Source organism: Apus apus, chromosome 4 (genome assembly GCF_020740795.1).
Source record: "Apus apus isolate bApuApu2 chromosome 4, bApuApu2.pri.cur, whole genome shotgun sequence".
Taxonomy (NCBI): Eukaryota; Metazoa; Chordata; class Aves; order Apodiformes; family Apodidae; genus Apus; species Apus apus.
The window spans coordinates 16,548,549-16,569,358 of NC_067285.1; the positions used below are offsets into that span (position 1 = coordinate 16,548,549).

At 47.0% G+C, this 20,810-nt stretch overlaps 1 protein-coding gene across 1 annotated transcript; it reads left to right on the forward strand.

Moving 5' to 3' along the window:
• Window positions 1-486: 486 nt before the first annotated feature.
• On the forward strand, window positions 487-5,937 carry HHEX (hematopoietically expressed homeobox). Its single transcript, XM_051619373.1, has 4 exons — window positions 487-978; window positions 2,614-2,792; window positions 3,024-3,074; window positions 4,705-5,937. Exons 1-4 carry the CDS (start codon window positions 594-596, stop codon window positions 4,936-4,938), a joined length of 849 nt encoding a protein of 282 aa, XP_051475333.1. The 5' UTR covers window positions 487-593; the 3' UTR covers window positions 4,939-5,937.
• Window positions 5,938-20,810: the final 14,873 nt, after the last annotated feature.

The following is a 20,810-nucleotide window of genomic DNA, read 5'->3' on the forward strand; positions in this document are numbered from 1 at the left end:
CTCGCAGAGCACAGCAAGCTCTGGGGAGAAAGCCCGCGCACCCCCTTCCCCGGCTCCTCAGTCAGTCCGGGGCCGGACCACGCTGCTAGGGGTCAGCGCTCTCCCCTGTGCGGAAGCCCTAAATCCGGGTGGCGCTGTGTCGTATCCGGGTAGAGGAGCGGGAGCCGGTGGGGGCAACGCCGAGCCCTCTGGCCGGCGCCGTCGAACTCCAGCTCCGTGCCCCCAGACCCCCCGCGTAGTGCCGTCGGGGACCCGGCGGGTTGCGGATCGCGTCCCACTGTCAGGTCTCTTCTGGGGTGCGGCGATGGTTGATTGGCGCCGCGGGGAGTTTGCTCGGGGAGGCGGGGGGAGTGTTTGCCGGCGGGGGGTGGTTTCCCCCTTCCCTGGCCGGGCTCATTGGCTAGACGTAGCCGTGGCAGGAAAGGGACAGAGACCACGCGGGCTCCGCCCAGCGCCAATAGAAACCTATCGAAGGGTAACCCGAGCCCAGAGAAACCCGCGGCGGCGGTGCCAGCACCGAGCCGCCGCGGTCGGAGCCGGCTTTCCGCAGGGGCGGCCGGGGGCGCGGGGGGTGCGCGGGCGGCTGCCGCGAGATGCAGTACCAGCCGGCGGGCGCGGCGCCGGCGGCCGCGGCCCTGGGCGTCGGCGTCCCGCTGTACGCGCCCACGCCGCTGCTCCAACCCGCGCACCCCACGCCCTTCTACATCGAGGACATCCTGGGCCGCGGCCCGGCCACCGCCCCGGCCCCCCACTCCCTGCCCGCCCCGCCGCCGCCGACGCTACCGTCGCCCAACTCCTCTTTCACCAGCTTGGTGTCCCCATACCGCACCCCCATCTACGAGCCGACCCCCATCCACCCGGCTTTTTCCCACCACCTCGCCGCCACCTACAGCACCGGCGCCTACACCGGGCCTCTGTACTCCTTTCCCCGCGCCGTCGGCGACTACGCGCACGCCCTGATCCGACAGGACCCCCTGGGTAAGCCATCTCCTCCCTGCCCCCGCCCTCCCTGCCTGCTATGTGCCGCTTCCATCCCGTCCCCGTCCCGCCGTCGGAGGCTCGGGACTATGGGAGGTTACTGAAATCTGCCCCGCTTCCTCGCCTGCCCCGCCGCCGCTCCCCCAGTCTCCCGCCGGGCCCCGTCTGATTTACAGTAAACTTAAGATGTGCCTCGCTTCGGCGCTGGCAGCGAGACCACAGTGCGCGGCCGCGGTGACTCAGATTTGTTTTCCTTCAACCAAGTGACTCTGAGAGTGTCCTTAGTAATGTCGCGTGTGGTTTTGGTGGGGAGTTTTAATTGTGCTGGGAGATCGCATGGCAGATCTGAGCCTTTTCCTGCGGATGACTTGAAAAACAGTCGGGAGGCCAGCTCTGCTCGCCGGGGCCCCCGCGGCTCCTCGGCGGGTCGGCTCGGGACGGATCGGGTCGGCGCCCCGGCGGCTGCTTCTCACCCGCGACTGGGGGCAGCGTGCCCGCTGTGGGGGCTGAGCCCCGCGCCTGGGCTGTAGCACTTGGTCTTAGTGATTGCAAAACTGGACCTGACTCACCACATTTGTGCAGTGAAAGAGGCTGACCCTTTCCGTTCATACAGGAAACCTTGAGCTCTCGATAGGAGTAAATCTGGTTTCAGAAGCTGTTAAGTGTTTTCCTGGCCGCCTGAAGCAGGCTCTTCCCCGGGAGTCGTGCACATTGCTGATTACTTTATCGACATCCTCAATACAGACAAATTCAGGAAACACTCGACTTCTGATAGCCGGGATCCGTTTTTCTGATATTGTTCATTTCCTCTGTGTGGGATGTGACTTTATGACAGCTAAAATAACCAGTTGCTTCCTATTTTTTGAGCCTGTTTTGCACCAGAATTACTAAAGCCTGACGCAAGCAAAATCTTGAAAAACAATGCAGCAAATTTCAAAGGGTGCAGGCAGCAAGACAGAAAGACAAACACGGTGACTCAGTGGCACTGGCCAGAGCCTCCGGCCCCGGGACGCGGCTGCCGCTCCTCAACGGGGCTGGTTCCCCGACGTATCACTGCCTTCACCGCCTCGCCCCGCACCGCTGCTCCGAGCCGGGGCTGAGCCTGGGGACATCCCGCGGCCAGCGGCGGGCCAGCCCCCAGCCAGGAGTGGGGGGCTTGGTGTACTTCTTGGCCCAAGCGGGTGAGCGCCCCGTGCCTTCGTGGTGGCACATACCCCATGCCCGGCCCCGCACTGTCCCCGCTCTCCGCGGGCACCCGGCTACTGGTGCGGAAAGACGGAGACGGTTTCTTTGCGGCGTCGCAATGAAAGAGCAGAAGGAAGCAAAGGTCTTTTTTTATTTATTTATTTTTCTCTCTCTCTTTTTGCGAGATAGACCAACAGGAAACACATTGACGGAAATGTTGCCAAAGCCCGTAGAGTGGCTTTAACTGGTCTCTCTGTTCGGAGGAGGTAAAAAATCAGAGAAGGCGAAAGATCAGACTAGGAAATGGGGGAAATAAACTCAGGCAAAGGAAATTAACGGGCCCTGGACCCTGCGCGCCTTGAGGAACGGGCTCAGATAGGGGCCCCGGCTACCCGGGCACTCGTGTCCACGGCCAGTCGGTGACCCTCGGCGCTGTGCTTCTTTTTGAAGGGAAGCCGCTGCTGTGGAGCCCCTTCATCCAGCGGCCGCTGCACAAGAGGAAAGGTGGGCAGGTCCGCTTTTCCAACGACCAGACCATCGAGTTGGAGAAGAAGTTCGAGACACAGAAATACCTCTCCCCGCCTGAGAGAAAGCGCCTGGCCAAGATTCTGCAGCTCAGCGAGAGGCAGGTGAGGCCGTGCCTGCTCCCTGGCTACCGCACTTAATTGCCAGGCAGCCCCCGGGGCCGCCGGCGCCAGCCGTCGTGCGGTGCTGCCCGCACACCGCTCTGGGGAACCCGGCTGGCTTGGGGCCGGGGGGGGAAGGGCTGGCTCTTGTTTTCTGTTTGTGGCTTGGGTAAGACTCCTGCTGCTTACCGGCTCTGAGACTACCCAGTGCCTTCTCTCGTTGTCGTTGCTTAGGTCAAAACGTGGTTTCAGAATCGCAGAGCCAAATGGAGGCGCCTAAAGCAGGTACGGGGATGTTTCCGTTTCTATAGAAATCAGTATTTTAATTGTCTTATCTTACCCCGTGCTCGCCTATTCCAGGTTGTATGCAGAAGTCATCTGAAAGGCTGTTTAACCTCTTCACCTTGATTAAAAAGACAAATAGTCATGCTGGAATCTATGAAGGCTCGTTCAGGCAGCACTAACGTTAAAAGCTCCTAATGTAGTTCCTATATCAATTATGCCCAGCTTTCACACACTGCCTATTAAAACTCCACGCTAATTGTTTTGTAAACCCATATGTTGTTTAGCCAATTAGCGTGGAGAAGATAAGTAATTGTCAGTAAATTACTTAGGCAGTTGTTTTGGAGAAGAATATTTACTGGTCTTTTAAATCGCCCTCTCTTAATAAACACAAGTTGATTTATTCTGCAAACTTTGGAAGAGGTAGGTACAAATGCCTTGTTTGTTTGGAGAAGCTGCATGGAATATTGAGTAGCTTTTACTTTTCGTTTACAAATAGTTACAAGTATATGAGGCTGAACAGTGGAAGCAGTTTCCCTTCCCTTAAAAATCACATTTAAGCAGATTTTTACTTTTTTTTTTTATGGCCTAGAGAGCCTGATCCTGCTCAGTTCGGCCAGATCGAGGCCCTTTAGCTCAAAGAGCTGTGAAAAATCCCTGCATTGTGGCCCAAGTCTGGTTTCAGTAAGTGTGACTTACTGACTTTTACTGGTAAATCCAGCTATAATAAGAAAACTGATCACAGTGCCATGCTCTGGATAGAATTGTTCTGTGACCTTTCCCCAGGGTTAACCTGTATTTCAGCTGATTTTTTTAATGGAACCCTTTTACTCTGGCAGGAGGTGGGCTGGGTCCCCAGTGGTGCCCCTGTGGTGGGGCTCAACTCAGGCTGCCGTCTGGAGAGCTCACTTGGGATCTCGGCCATTTTAAGTCATTTCCTCCTTTTCATTCAGTTGCATCCATTTCTCTGAGCCCGCGTGGTTGTATCATGGGTACATGTCTCTGCCTGCTTTCTCTTGAGAGTAGCATTTCATGGCCCCTTAGGGGACTGTGCTCTCCAGACGGCTGCTGACGCAGGGCTACTCCTGCGTTCAGAAATAGGGTTTTGGTTTGGTTTGAATGGTGAGTGTTTTAATGTTCAGATTTAGCTTAATTAGTAATTTTTCTCTGATTGCTCTTGAGCCACTGGTGGATTCGGCCTTCCTCCTTTTGGCGTTGGGTGCAATTAAAGAAAGATCAGGGCAAGAGGAAGCTGCGTGTTGGTGTTTGTAGACTCATAATAAACATTTGCTTTGCTAAAGACAAAAGTTCAGAGGTTCCTGGGCTCCGGCAGCTCCTGACTCTTTTGAAGTTGCTGTGATAACCATCGCCAAGGAGCCTTATTCAAGGCAGCGGCTCCCTGTGACTGCCGAGGAGTGGGATCAGAGCTGAGCCCTTGTGTGTGGCTGTGCCTTCACCTTGCCCTCTCGCACTCAGGCAGGTTTATCGGCAGGAGGTCTGAGGAGGTAGCAGGACACCTGACTTTTCCTACAAGAAACCCAAGGTGGTTTTCCCACTCAGGACAGCTGGAATTCCCAGGCCTCCTGGCTCTGTGTTCCGTATTTCCGTATAAAGCAGGCTTCTTTCATTGCAGGAGAACCCCCAGGCCACCAAAAAAGAAGAAGTAGAAGGTGCTGATGGCCACAGTGACCAAAGGCCAGAGAGCTGCCCGACCCCTGAGCAGAAGGGTAAGGAGGTCTCCCTGGATGGCTCACAGTACACCCCCTCACCAGCCTCACAGGAGGACCTGGAGTCAGATGTCTCCGACGACTCTGATCAAGAAGTGGACATTGAAGGCGATAAAGGCTATTACAATCCTACCCACTAGCGGCCCTAGGGGAAGAGTGGACCCTAACTTGGCTTGCACTTTACCAAGGGCTGGTGTGGAAGAATATTATGCTACAGGAGAAAACCTCCACCGTTCCACTGAAAGAAAAAAACCAACACCAAACAGACTCATTTTAAAATAAGCAAAAGAAAGAAATACGTATGTTCTGCAGTCAATTGTTTTGCAGATCTCTAATTAGGTTAAAGGAACATGGTTTGTATTTAATTATTTGTAAGATATATTTGTACATTAATCAATGTTCTAACTGGAATATAATACTGCACCCTGTCCTTACTCACGGGGGTTCCGAATCAGCTGCTGTTGGTGATCAGGCAAAACTCTAGCTAGTGTGGAAGTGAGTATGGATTGCAGGACTAAGCCCTTTCTGTGTGTAAACAAATATAGTTTAAATAGATTAATTTAAACGCCTTTTGCAAGCAGAGAAACATGTTCTGTGAAATAGGGATTTGACTATCCCGACAAGTGCCTTATGCTCATACCCTTTTACCTGCCGTGGTGCTCTCTACTGAGACATCCCTCCATTCATCAGTCTTCAGACAGATTCATTTTTCCTCTTGCATGAGATGAAATGTGCCTTCTCAGATTTTTGAGGACTTTGCCTTGCAATCTGGATGGTTCCATTTGCAGGAAAAAAAACTGCACATTTCTCTCCTTGAAAATTTCTAGCGCTGTTTTTCTACAGATTTTGTATTTGAGAAGAAAATGCGGGGAGTGATAGGGCCCTGCTGCAGGAGACACTGGCATCAGCTATGAGGGATAAGTGAGGCACACAGCCGTGGGAAGATAATGCCTATTGTATACATATCTGCTTCTGTACATATTAGTTTTCTTTAAAAGTCTTGTGGTTTTATACCTCACATTGTTCATATTTTGTACATATTTGTTCTATGTTAGAAAAAACAACAAAAACCAAGCAAAACCTGGTATTTAATTTTTGATGGACTTGTCTGTTAAATAAAACTAAACTGCACCACCTGCCATGCTGGCTGTCCAGTTACTGGCAGGAGGAATCCCAAACCTCAACACCCCCTCCTTGCCAACAATGTCCCAGGCATCTTGTGATCAGGCTTCTCCCTCCGGTACCGGCCGGTATCAGACACCCTGTAGCCTTCTGGGTACCGTCCTCTTGTGAAGATCACGTATGGGTTATTTTTTTCGTATGCTTATTTTTTTGCCATTTTTCAGCCTGCAAGCCCGCGTTTCAGTTTCGCCTGCATCCGTGCCTCCTCGGGAAAGGTCTCTGCAGCGGGAAGACGAAAACCTGGGGTGCCAGCCCGGCTGGAAGCGTTGGTGCTTACGCCTGAGCAGCCCCGACCCAGGAGGGGCCCGGGGGGCCGCGGGCTGGAGGTAGACTGGAGCCAGCGGTGCCTGCTCAGGGCCGGGCATCGACCCCATCCGGGGCAGCCGCTGACCCGCCTGAGTCAACAGTGGTTATTCATCGGCCTTTCTCCGAAATTATGGCGGTCCAGGGGTCGCGGGGAAGGAACACGGAACCCGGGGCTGTGAGGAACTGCCCCTGGGAGCGGGCATCCTGGGGGTGGGCACCCGCGTGGGTCAGCCCGGTGTCTTCACTTCCCCCCTCAGGAATTTCCCCCCTGCTCCCCGGGCGCTGCAGCGAGCACCAGGGAACAGGGATCTGCCCCCGGCGGGGTGCCACGGAGCCTTTTAGTGCCAGGAAAGGCTTTTAGGAAGCAACAAATGACTTTTGACTGGCGAGGGGGGACGGTCCTTCGGGCAGCCGGTGCGTCCCGTCTGAGCGGGTTAGTGCTTCGAGAAATAGCAAGAGTTTTCTGAATAACCGAGTGGCTTTAGCATTGGTTTATTCTTCTAAAACTGCATTCGGGAACGAGGCCCGAAAACATGAAGTAAACGGGGAGGTTCCGTTGCCTCCTGTTCCTGCCCGCTGGGAAAAGGAGAAGGCTCCGGTCGCCTCCCGGGCCTGCCGGCCTCAGTGCGTACAAGGCGAGGAAACCGCTCTCGGGAGCAGAAAGAGTGCGGCAGCCTCCGCTGAGAAGAAAAACGCTTTTCCATCTTTCACATTTTCCCCCGCTCACTGTTTTTGTCTCGGGTCCCAGTCCGGGTCCCGACTGGTACCGGAACAGCCCGCCGTGAGTCTCAGCCGAGGGACCTACAGGGGGTGCTGGGAGCAGGGCGAGGGGGGGCTTGGGAAGGGCCTTTCCCGTCGATTTTTGCTTCTCTGTTCCGCCGGAGATCAGGGAGCACGAAACTGGCGTTGCTTCTTAAGGGCGGCTTCGTGTTATGGCTGTGCTTTCTCGTGGGCACGGGAACACGCGTGGGGCAGAGCCGCCGCGACGGGTGGGCGGCAAACGGCGGCCCGGCGATGCGGGGCCTCGGGTGAACTCCGGTAAGCCCCATTTCCACGCGGGGCCATGCCGGCATCCCCCGGCCGGGCAAGCCGGGAGCCAGCCGCCCCTCAAGACTTGGACGGCCGGCTGCGGTGGCAGGGCTGGGGGACAGCTCGGGTCTGCATCCCAGCCGGTGTGACGTGTCCCGCACACCCGGGCTCGTTAAACCCAGGCGCTTTCCCAGCGGTGGGAGGGAATTTGGCGGCTTCCTGCAGGTGGGGGGAGCAGATGCATCTCCAGCAGCCGCCCGACCGGGGATGTGGATTTCCAGGGTGTCCGGACAGGTGACAGGCGCTGTCACCCCGGCTCGGCTGTAGAAATGCCCTTGCTCACCCGGGAAGGGAAGCTCACGGCTTCGCGGCATCTAGGCCAAACACACGGGCGGGGACGGGCTGAGCTGCCGGGCAGGAATATCCACCCAGCCGCTGTTCCTAACGCCCACAGCCCGTTTCCACAGCGGGGGAGACCCGCGTGGGGATGTCCACGGCGGGGCGGGCTAGCGGCTCTCTCCGGGCAGCCTCTTCTCGGCAGGAGAAAAACAGCCAAAGTACTTTACACCCTTCGGCAAAAGCTTCGAGCCCCTTCCGTGCCACCCTGCTTTTTCCTATTTGTTTGCCTGTTGGCTATTTCATGCCGAACTAGCACGTATGACCTTTCCAGCACAACTCCCGTCTTGTTTTCGACTTTTTTATCAGCAGATCCAACTTGAAAATGGTTATCATTTAGCAGAAAAACAAACAGAAAAGCACATTTTTGTAAGCAAAACGTTAATGATTGGAAGAATTGCACCAATTTCAGCTTGACAGTGTGTGATTAATCCTCCGGGTCAGGTACTTATATTTTTAGTCATTAGGTTCGTCGGCCTTTGATATGCAGAACTGTTTCTAGCCTAATAGGGTATCGACCCAGCCGCCTATGTACTTTGACTCCTCACACAAGGCGGCTCGCCGGCCCCCGGGGCGGCCGTGGCGCGGAGCGGGCCCGGCTGCCGGCCCCGCGGGATGCCCGCGCTGATCCGGGCCGGGGGTGGGGGGAGGTGGGGGGGGTGGGGGGGGTGGGGGGGCCCTGTCCTCAAGGTGAAGGGCAGGGTCATCCATGGGAGCGGGCGGGCGCCCGCTCGGTCCTCAGGCGCGGGGCAGGGCCAGTCCCCACGCGTGGGCCGGCCTGTCCGTGCCTTGGGCGTTTCTTCGGTGTGCGGGGGTGGGGGAGGAAAGCGGTTGCACGATGTTTGCAATCCTGGACACTTTAATCCTTTACACTGAAATGGCCAGAGCCTCTTTTATTGCACAATAATAGGAAATAATAACTTAGGGCTCCTAATTGTTTGCTTTCACTGAAACGGACCTTCCCCATGTCATGTCGGATAAATGGAGGGTTTACCACTCAGTTTAGTGGACAACAATAAATTATAGTAGGCCCTGAAGAAATCTGCTATTGGATGTCTTCTCAGAGGACAAAAAAAATAAACAGACAAAAAAATAATCTGTGCGTAAATATTACTGTCTTTCCCCCATGTCTGTGCATATATATATACACACACAAAGGCTAGGTTTTTCAAGAAATTATTTAAGCACATGATAAAGTTTCAAGATAGACAGTGCTGAAAACCTGAAATAAGCATCAACAGCAGGTCAGAGCATGCTGATGACTCAGATCAACTTCCCATTAATGTTTAATGGGTGTTTGGGCTTAGTAAAGTTAGAAAGATATTGTGCAGATCTGTAGGTGACAATAACTGCCTACCAAAAGCCTTTGCTGACCGTGGAGTCTTTGTCTTATTCTAAATCATGGACTTTGTTGGATCCAGGCCTCACCAGTATAGGAGGTATGTTTTCTTCCTGTTTTTCAAAATAGGAAATCAATGTGTATTTCTAAAATATTTCAGGTGGTGCATGCCACAGCTAAAATCCAACTTGACATAATAGTGAGAAAGCCTCATCAGGATAACTTAAGTGACTCCATTTCACAACTCTATTGTTAAGAGAGCTATTGTCAAATCACTACTACCAGGACACCTCAAGTAAGTCCAAACTGTGCTACTTTGGTCACTTGTGAGTTATACCAACAAGTATTATTATTTGATAGACTCTTTCAATTGAGTTGGTGACTTGTAAATTCTCCTTGGAATGTCAGATACGCATGCGTATCATAAGGACATACTCTCTAATGAGGCTAATTGAGACGTAGGGTTTTTCCTACCAGACTGGTACCCACCCAGGTCATTAAGCCCTAATAATAAACAGAGCCAATAGTATTTTTTCATTTTCCCATATTAAAAAAGGACCTGACAATAAATGGTCAGAGAGGCTGAGCTCATGCTTGTTCTGCAGTTGTGGTAATGACTTTTAATCTTTTTTTTAATATTTTTTTTCCTCTTTCCTGAAAGTAATTGTTTAACATGTCAAAGATGCTTCTACAATTGTGGAAAACAGTTGCTCTAACTCGTTCACCCTCCAATCAGCTTGGTAGAAGCAAAACAGCAGAAGGATACGTATTAATGACTAAGGATTTATCTGCTGATATTGTAGATGACAACAATTACTCCAGTGTGTAGGTGTAGATGCATGTGGGTGTCTAGTATCAAGTAGCTGTTTAAAGGAGTAGATTAGATCAAGGTTTTTTTCTGAGTCCATTTCAGCAAAATTTAAGTCTTAAGTCAAAACCAGTTGCTGTCTCATGGCAGGTAAGAAATGAGGTGGAGCTCACAGTCAGAAATAATAATGCTAGACAGATTGAACTTTGCATTTGTCGGTACAATTTGGGCAAATTCTTTGAGTTAAAAGATACAATGGACATAGAAAATGAACTGCCTTCTCATTAGCCTTTAGGGAAAGGGCCATTTCCAGGACACCTAATTCAATCAAGTTTATTCAAGGACTAAAAATCCCACCTGATAAAATACATAGACCTCAATACCTTTAATATCCTTTTAGCAGGCTGAGTTAGAGTCAGTCAGGAGCCAAGACTATGACCTGCTAAAACTGAGCAGGTTATCTTTGTAGAGTGTTAGTAGTTTTTGCTTTTGAAAAAAATGGGTCTGACTGAACTAAATCTAATGAAAAAAAAATCTTTTTCTCTTGCTGTCCTTCAGGGTTTCCCTGCCTGTCAGTCTGTGCCACTGCTTTGAAGACCTATGCGGAGAAACAATTTACTGTTAATTTCATATGCTATAATTCTCCTTGGCTTTTGTAGTGGGACTTCCCATGAGCATGGCATGTAATTTAAAAAACTGTTCTGTCATTGTCTAGACAGGTATAAAAGTTGTATTTTTAGAATGACTTAGCAAACACTTTTTAACACCTTTTAGCATTTGATTTGTCCTATCTATGCAAGGTTTCAAAACATGTTAGTCAAGCTGTGTTAGCTAATATCTTTAAAAACACAACTTTCCTCCTAGTCTAGACATACTGAAAGAGAGTGCTTGTCCTGGGATTCATCCACACGAGGGTACAGCTGTTAAAAACTGATCAGTACTGTCACTACCATGCAATTGTATCTCAATGTCTTACTGTAGGATGAAGATCACAGGTTAAAAGGGGAAGAAATAACTTTGCTTTATACACATCATTAGTTCTTCCACTTCCTTCTCTCTGTAAGAAGGAACCCTCTTACCCAGCCAAAAGCCTCATCTAGCACACACAGTCAGAGAGCAGCTCAGACCTGTTGTATACCTAAGGTATAGAAAAACTCAGTTCTGCAAAAGGCTGGGCCAGTGGCCAAGGTTACTCTCCAGGGACTTGTCCTTCCAGCTGTCACCAGACCACTTTGGTTCTGCCAGGGGAGCTCTTTCCAACCCTTCCTGGAATGAAAATAACCCAAGTTGATGTAAGCAGTTTAAATGACAGTAGCACTTTAGAGAAAAGGTCTGCACTGACTTGGTTCATTTTGGCTGATGGGTATTTGAGCTCTGTTGGCACAAAAGGGAAAGTGTTGATAATTGAAGGAGTTAAGTTGGTTGGTTCTGGGCTCCTTGGCTAGTAAAACACAGGATTGGATTTGGCTCTGAGCATGTCAGTGCCAGTTAGATGTAGGCAGGAACTGTGAATGAGTTGCTCTGTTGGCTGAAAATGAACAGCTGTATAATTCAGGGTGGGAACAGCTGAGGAGCTGTGCTGCAAGTAGAAGAGGCTTCAGGGGCTCAGAGGCAAAGAGCAGGATGGGATGGTGGCTCTGCAGTCCCTGCAGTGTCCTGGTGCAAGTAGTGGAGCTAACTAGGAATTTCTTCTGCAGTTTGTCAGATGACAAAGAGAAATCTGCCAAGTGATTGTTCTAGATAAAGTGCAGTGACTGCCATGGCAGGGACCAGGCTGTAGCATTCAATCCTGTAAGATTCTGGAATAACCCAGCAGTCAGAACACATCCCTAGGTGACAGAAGTGTCTGCCCTGCTGAGCTAAGGCTATTTCTCTGGCTTTGGCCCTGGGGGTTGAGTCAAGCAGTGTCAGCTCAGTCACTGGTGGTGTGTACCACCAGATAATACAGTATTATCTCCTTGGTGCAATAAGCTGCTATCCCGAGTGTCTTACCCCAAGTGAAGCAGTCTGATTTTGTTCAGTGGAGCAGCAGAGATGGCCTCTCTCAGCAGGCTCTGCCACCTGCATCTCACCTCTGTGAGCAGGCAGGAGACACACAGCCCTTTTCCAAAATCATGCCCCTTCATGACAACTCTTTTTGGGAAGCTGAAGATTGAACCCAATCAGAGATCACTAGTCACTTTGGAAAATCCCAGTTAGAACTGCACGCAGGTAGTTGTTATGTTGTTCACAGTTTCCCGTACTGTGGTAGAAGACAGTGCTGACGCTGCAGTAGCTGAATAGAAGACACCCATTTTCTGCCAGTGCTACTCTCATAATGAATATTGTTCATGCTTGGCACTGGTGTGCTCCTTCAGCTACCTTCCCTCCTCCACCAATCTTTGGGAGTGTCTGGGCAGTCAGGGTGTACTTGCAGGAAGCACAGGTTGTGGATATCAGCATGTATTAAAATACGTTTATGCCTTAATAAAAAACCCAAAAAAACCAACAAACAAACAACACCTCACATTGGAAAGTAATTTACCTGTTAACATCTCAACATTGCACTGCAGTTTGTCTCCTTTTTTAACCATTGCCTGGTATTTTTGTGGAAACAAAATACATGCTACCTACAGATGGAAACAGAATTATGCTACAGATGCCTGTGGATGACACAACACCAGAACTTTTCTGAAGTTAGTATGCTGTGGGATACAACTACTCCATTTCAGAATCTTTTGTAAGGCAGCTGAAGTTCCCTGTTCTTCAATAAATAAATACCTTACACTCACAGTTGTGGTTGGGGAGGGCAATTTATATTCATTTCTTACCAACCACTTCAAAACAAGATTGCTGTGTTCTAATATAGCCTTTGGAAAGGGTTTCCTGACAACATTATTTTATCTCCTTGTTTTGGGGGTTTTGTTTTGTTTGTTTGTTTTGGTTTTTAAACAAATGATACTTCTGTCTCATGACTGTCTCCCAAACTATCAATTGCATGATTCATTAACATGACCTGTACAAACTTATTTCCTATGTATAATCAATACATCTACTAGCACTGCCAACTGAAGCGCACATGATAATATTTCAAAAAGTAGAGTATTAAGTTATTTGTTGGTTGCACCAGACCAAATGTAGGATAAATAATGCCATTAAACAACAAATGAATTAAGGTCTTATTTATCCTTAGCTGTTTATGGAATCTGCATTACTACATACTTTCCATTATTTGCAAATTACCCCAGACCAATTGAATAAACGCTTTAAAATGGGTCCTGAACACTGGTTTAAAGGCACAGAGAAAGTGGTTTCTTAGACAACTGCTACCCACATATTGATTTGATAACAGAGAGGTGGAGGGGCGAAGATGATTATGTTGATGTACGGAGCTGTTGATTGTTTAATTGAAGGTAAAATTTTTAGCTTCACTAGTCAATTACCTGATCTCATTAAGTTCTTAAAAATCACTAAAATACCATTCTGGCTGAAGCAGCTGCACTTTGCTACTATATTGTCTAAAGCATTAGGAAAATCATTTGCTAATGGTGATTTACAAGTGTAAACATGTGGTATTTTTAGCATCTGAATAAGCTTTCTCCATATGAGAGATCTTGGATGACTATCATCTACCGGGTATGTAACGACAAGGGTATGAAACATGTTTTTATGTTTGCATAAATGAACTGTAAACTTCTAAATATTTTAAGGGTTTGTCTAAATATTCAAACTTTATAAACAGAGTGGAAGGTGGAAGAAAAAAAAAAAAATTTCTTGACATTAAAGCTATTTCAAATATAAATGTAACAAGTTGTTCAGTGCCTGGCACAAAACAGAGGTTGTTACAAGGATCAATGTAAACTAAGACAGCATTTGGCATCCTTGTGGAGGAAGAAGCCCTGTGCTGTGAAGATGTTATAGATACCAGCGTGGCAGCAGAAGGTAATGGTGCTCTGAAGTCTCCCGAGCAGCAGGGAGGACTTGACCTGTGCCTGGCCTCCTGACTTTGGGAGTTGCTAATAAAAGGTTTTGCACAGCACCTCCCAGATTCTAGTGCAACAGTGCATGTGGTACTGACATAAGCGCTGCTAGTAATGTGTGGCATTTCATACATTTCTAAGCATCACACCAACACATTGTTCTAGCTTAACACATTTTCATTTTGCAAGATGACTGTCCCAGAAAAGGTAGGTGATCAGTCAACAGTTGTAGAGTAATGTGAGAAGCCCTTTCCAAAACCCATGTGGCAAGAGTTCTGCTTCCTTGAGTACTTCTGTTTGTTTGTTTTGGTTTTAGACCAGTTCATAGAAAGACAGCTGGTTTCCTTGCAGAAGAAGGAGTCTGGGATGATTTTTTTTCATTCTTGCAAGCAATGTGATCTCAGTCACAAGAACGTAATGAACTCTCAAAATGAGCTACAGAAGTTTTTGTCTCAGTACAAAGATATAACAAAAGGTTATGAATCAAGTTCCATAATGAGAGATAAAAGAAGAATTGTGCTCTTTTTTTGTGTGTGCTTCCCTCCCCCTTTCCTTACAAAGAGGTAATGTTAGGTATCAGAAGTTGATAAATAATTTAGAACAAATTCAGCAAGACCAGGGTATTCCAGGTTTTGGGAATCAGGATTTCTGGTTCTGTGCCAACTCACGTACTACTTACAGTCTCTTTGGAGTCAAACATGACTGTCAAAATATGAAGAAGAAACAAATGCACATAGTACCAATGAAGAAAAGTGCCAGTTCCCCTGCCTTAGAGCACAAGCCTCCAAATGTCTCAGGAAATATAATTACTATCTTTCAATAGTTATCTAATACAACTTTAAGCTCACAAAAATCAGTAGTTCCAAAACTACCTGCATGCCTGGTACTTAGGTTTTTAGGTACCTGAACTGAAATGTGAAGTGCAAGCAAGGCAAATGGAACCACTTGTGTTGCACTGTGAGATTATGTTAATTGGCATCCAGATTCTGCACAGGGCATTGATAAAAAATTATGAGATCAACCCCAAATTATAGGGCATTAACAGGGAGCTTTTCTAATGTTACTGTAGGAGCCAGAAGGTATTTTATGTTGTAACAAAACAATGGCGTGCAAAAGACATTTTTCAATAAGACAATATTGATTTAGGTCTTTCAGACTGCAAAACTACTCAGGGTCTATGTCTTCTGGCTTTTTTTTCTTGTTTGTTGGGGTTTTTTTGTGTTTGTTTTTTTTTTTTCAGTCTGGCTATTGCCTTTTTAGGATGTGGGAATGGAGATGTTTCTGTCCTGCACTGCTCTCTATTGACTGTGGAATGGGCAGAAAGAGTAGGAGCTGTGTAGAGCTGCTCTGTCATTCACTGTTAGGCCAGACAAGTCTGTTATGCCAGTGAAACCATTCTAAGGTTTAAGTAGCATAAACCCATTGTTGGAAGGTTTAACTAGGTTTACCATCATAGTTTCTGGAATGATAGGAAATCCTGCTCTGATTTTTTTACAGGAAGAATGAAACCATTTTGTACAGTGATTCAAAGCCATTTCTTGGTGATAGCTGCTATCAACAGTTGGTTGACTTCCTACTTGGTAAGTAATCCAGGAGAGCCATCCTGGTGGAACTCAGAGCTTGGGAGCAGTCCTTTAAGCAGAGCCCTGGACGATAGGAAGTCTTGCAGAGAGAAGCTCTGGGAATAGCCAGCTCAGGAAAGTGCCCAGGACCATGTATTTGCAGAACTGTTCTGAGCTGTCATTCTGCTAAAAGTCTTGGTGGTTTTGAGATAAGAAACTGATGAAACTGAATAAAAGCAACTACCCACCAAAAGAATTAATTGTGTAAGAGTATCACTTCTACGTGCAATCTCCTCCCCCTTCCAGGAGCATGTGCTGGAGGAGGCTGTCTCAATGCTGTTGGTGAACAACTTTTAAGGTGTTTGAGTGGCATTAAAGTTCATACAGCTCTTAATGACAAATATCTCCAAATCTGCAGCCTGAAGGACATGTGCTGATACATGGCTCAATGTTTACAGTAATCCTTCACAGAACAGAATGGTGGTGAAGATTCTGGGTGTAATTTTCTGGAATATAGTAAGTATTTAATTCTGAAGTCTGGGGGTTTTTTAAGCTCTTTTTAGGTTTGAGTTTTTGTTTGGTTTTCAGTTTGTTTTTTTATTTGTTTGTGGGTTTTGTTTGTTTGGGTTGGTTTTTGTTGTTGTTGTTTGTTTTGTTTGTTTGTTGTTTTTTTTATTTTACTTCTGTATTTAGTTTCAGTGATTTTCAATTTCTTGCAGAGTATGAAGACCTACGTCTCTGGTCCCATGAACTATACCAAATCCTGCAATTTGCAATTAGTATTGATTGATATGGCAGACTTAGCTAGCAATGTCAGCCTAGAGAGACCTTTTTCCTAATCAATTAACCAAAGTATTTCCTAAAATGAAGGTGGTAGGTGATAACTTATTTTGTGTTTCATTCCTTTTTCATTTCATTTGAATTCCTGCTGTCTTACACAGGCCTGGATTTCATTTAAGGTTTCTAAAACATGTTATCTGGGAAAGGAGCAATTACAGTGTAGTGTATTTTGAAACAACAAGAGTTTCACGTAATAGTATTTGACAAACATATTTATCAAGCGTCTGCCTTTCAAGAATCAGCTGAAGCATAATGTTGGGAATATATCACATGATGAATGAAGATACTTGGGTGATTTGTGGGGACTGATCTCATTCTATTTTTCTGGATATGTATAGGTAATTAACTAGTCTACAAATATATTCACATTTAAAGGCAGAATTCCCTCATGCCCATTAAGATCAGTATGAAGTGTTTTATTTTACCTCAACAGTAATCTTTTCTCTAATTAGCTACATCTTATTTCCAAGATAATGAACTTTCTGACAAACCTTTTCATATGATCACTCACAATATTAAGGCTTTTAATAGTCATATCATTCAATGCTTACATTGCCTAACCAACATTTACTGTGAATCTATTGATGTTCTGCTTTTAATTCCTAATGATACTAAAATTAAATTAGCTATGTGACCTCTTACAACGTCTGTCTCCAGATCTAGAAGATTGTTTATACAAGCAATCAGGGAAGTTAGCTGTTCACTGGCAGGGCAAGTGTCTGTAAATAGTCTCTGCAATAACATGTTAGCTACTGCAAATGGAGAAATATGAATTAAGCATATAGATTTTGCACTTGTTTCCCTTGTGCCTCCCCCCTTTCCTTGACATGTTTGCTAATACATTTGTAATGTTAGAAATGGCTCTGAATGTTGAGCATTAATTAGATGTGGTAACTGGAGCATAAAATAACATCTACATTTTATCCTTTTTTAATCAAGAGGAAATACTCTAATGTTGGATTTAGATTTAATGCAAAACTAAATATTTGACTCAATATATAGTATGTCAGTAGATTACCTGGTATTTATCACAGTTTTCAAAACTAGGAATTTAATGCCTCATTTGACATGATTTTGTCAGCCCTTGTCAAAAAGCTGATAAACTGTCCATTTATGCCATTACAGCTGCTTCTTGTAGCACTGAGCTGCTATGGAGAGGGGTCAGTTGTAATTTCTTTAAAACCTTTGGGTTTGGTCATTTTATAACAGGTTGATCTTTAAAGTTCATCTGGATGTGTTCCAATGGATAAGTTCCAGACTATAAATCTGGTTTTGACAGTACAAAAATGGCTTAAATTGATCAAGCACTGGCTGGACAGTTGAGCCCAAAGAGTGGTGGCCAGTGGAGTCAAATCCAGCTGGGGCCAGTCACAAGTGGTGTTCCTCAGGGCTCAGTGTTGGGACCGTTTGTGTTTAACATCTTTATTGATGATCTTGATAAGGACACAGAGTGTATTATCAGTAAGTTTGCAGATGGCACCAAGCTAGGTGGGAGTGTTGATCTGCATGAGGACAGGGAGGCTCCACAGAGAGACTTGGATAGATTGGATCATTGGGCTAATGTTAATAATGGTCTGGGCTTCAACAAGGCCAAGTGCTGAGTCCTGCTCTTGGGCCACAACAACCCCAGGCAACACTCCAGGCTTGGGGAAGTGTGGCTGGAAAGTGTCTGGCAGAAAAGAACCTGGGGGTTCTAATTGACAGGCGGCTGAATATGAGCCAGCAGTGTGCCCAGGTATCCAAGAAAGCCAATGGTATCCTGGCTGGTATTAGAAATAGTGTGACCAGCAGAAGGAGAGAGGTGATTGTCCCCCTGTACTCAGCACTGGTGAGGCCACACCTGGAGTATTGTGTCCAGTTTTGGGCACCTCAATTCAAGAGAGATATCGAGGTGCTGGAGCGAGTACAGAGGAGGGCAACGAAGCTGGTGAAGGGCCTAGAGAATAAATCTTATGAAGAACACTTGAAGGAGCTGAGAATGTTTAGTCTGAGGAAGTGGGGGCTGAGGGGAGACCTCATCAGTCTCTACCTCATCAGTCTCTACAGCTACCTGAAAGGTCATTGTGGAGATGTTGGTGCTGGTCTCTTTTCACAGGTAATTAGCGACAGAGCAAGAGGAAATGTCTTCAAGCTGCAACACGGTGGGTTTAGACTGGACATTAGGAAAAAAAAATTCACAGAAAGAGTGGTTAGACACTGGAATAGGCTGCCCAGGGAGGTGGTTGAGTCACCATCCCTGGAGGTATTTAAGGGTCGTTTGGATGTGGTGTTGGTGGATATGGTTTAGGGGAGAACTTCGTAGAGTAGGGATGATGGTTGGACTCGGTGATCCCAGGGGTCTTTTCCAACCTGAATAGTGCGATGATTCTGTGATTCCATAAGTACCCAAAAGTTATGTAAATACTGCACTCTTGCTGTCAAGGTGGCTGAAGCTGGAGTTAAAACTGCTGCTGAACTTCCATTTCTTCCCTTATTTTTGTTTCTTCTGTGTATGGATGTATTTACTATTTTTTTCAGCGTGGGCACAACCCAAATGGGGTTGTGGGAAGGAGCAAAATGTTATCCTTCACTTCCAACTCTTACCCTGAGCTCAGAAAATTTGCATTGGGAGTATCATTAGTCCTTCTGACTTTTATCGTATGACTTGCTATTTGCACTGGGAAGGGCTGATAAACTCACAGGCCCAGCTCTAGATGTGTCTCAGACAATGAAAGCCACCTGCATGGTCTGAGAAAATGTAAGCCCAGGTACAAAACAGCTCCCACCATTCCTCTGGCACAGGGCAAATTCTCAAGTTGTACAAGTACTGTACTACACTCCTCTTGTGAAGTCCAAATTATAAATAAATGCAGCAAAAACATTTAGCATTCATTTCTAACTCCCTCTCTTCTTTCTTCTTGGTTTTAGAAGTGGATAGTGTGTTGGTGACTGGTGGGGCTACAATGTTGCTGGGATAGCTGTGACAGCACAAGGAGCTAAAAAAGAGCTAGGGATTCCCATTTCTCCTGTGGTACCTCTCACTTCATCAGGCTCTGCTTACAGAGTGAGAACTTTACTAGTTGTATCAAAATTGGTAAAGGAGTAATAAAAAGAAAAAGGCAATCCCAGCAGGAAGTGCACAACAGACTCCACGTTCAGTGTAGTTTCTCCGTTAGAAATAATAAATGTGTGTCTATTTAGGAAGTCTGGCACTTTTTTACTGTTATCTAAATGAAATGAATTGCAGAACTTCAAGTCAAACCTGAACTTTGTCCTGTCTCCAGAAGTGCAAGGACAATCAAGCTACTCACTTGGAAAAAGCATAACTCATCCTGCCTGTTCTCTTTCCTTTTTGTGTGGTTGATCCCATTGAAGCCAATATCAGCATCTGCATGAGTAAAAAGAGCATTTACCTTTGGCTTTTGGTAGGGAAAGTATGTGAAAATCAGCTCTCAGGAGATTGAAAACAAGGCCTTTTATTTTACAGGCATAAATGAATTCCCCCAAACCCAGAAGAGAAGGAAAAGTAGTTCCAGCACTGGCAGTTTATGTTCTATGGAGGTGTACAAAACCCGAGGACACAATCTGATTTAAGAACTTTAGTTGCCACAGACACTGATAGTGTTCAGCCTTCACCAACCTGCGTAGACAATAATATTTTGCTGCAAGCAATGGCAATTTCAGTGACAGGGCTTTAATGTCTCCCTCTGCTTTGGGGAGAGTAGAAAATGGAGAAATAAATCAATTTGCCCAGTAAGACCTGCTAGAAGGTGGGAGGAGAGTCATACGTATTTGTGCCTACTTGCAGTCCACCCACTCCTTCCTCCCCTGGGCCCACCCTTCCGCCCTCTGAGCTGTCCCCAGGGGTGCAGAGACTCTGCCCTTGCTGGATGTGGTGGCAGCAGAGGGGGGTGGCAGAGAGCCCTTCCTCCCTGCAGGTCCTGGGAGGACGGGAAAAGATGCTGGGGCAGGTGGAACAGTCCTGCAGTGGTCTCCAGCTAGGAAAAGGAATTGTCTGTGCATCTAGGAGCAATAAAAACTGTTTCCCTCCTACCTGTGCTAACTTGTGTGGTGTGTGGCTATCAAGTCTAGGTAGCTGCCTTGGTACTGTGCCCCAGGTCTACCTGTTGAAGCTACCAGTTCTGTAATATTCATGTTGCTGGGTTTTTTAGGAAGGCAAAATTACCTGTGTGGTGTGTTGAGGTTAGCACTTGTGCTAGTGTAGAGATTAATGTTCTCATGGGAACCTGCAGAGATGGCATCAGCCACTGGGACCACTAGAACAGCACCTTTGTTTGCTGACCTGGCACGAAGGCAGCTCTTCCGTGATCAGCAGTGCCAGTCAGCAGAGGCCTCTGAGCTTGTGGGATCAGCACTTTATTCACATGAAAGACCTGATGCCTTTGATTCAGTACTCCTCTTTTTCCAGGATGATGACACCAAAGCAAAGGTCTCTGTGATCTCACTGTCTCAGCAGCTTTCACATGTCAGGTTGGCACACAGAAAGTTACCCCTCTGGCATCTATTTACTCAGTGGAAAGGGAGCAAAGAGGCACAGACTTGCCCAGGGTCGCACAACAGAGGTGTTGCCAACTCTTCATAGCACACTGTC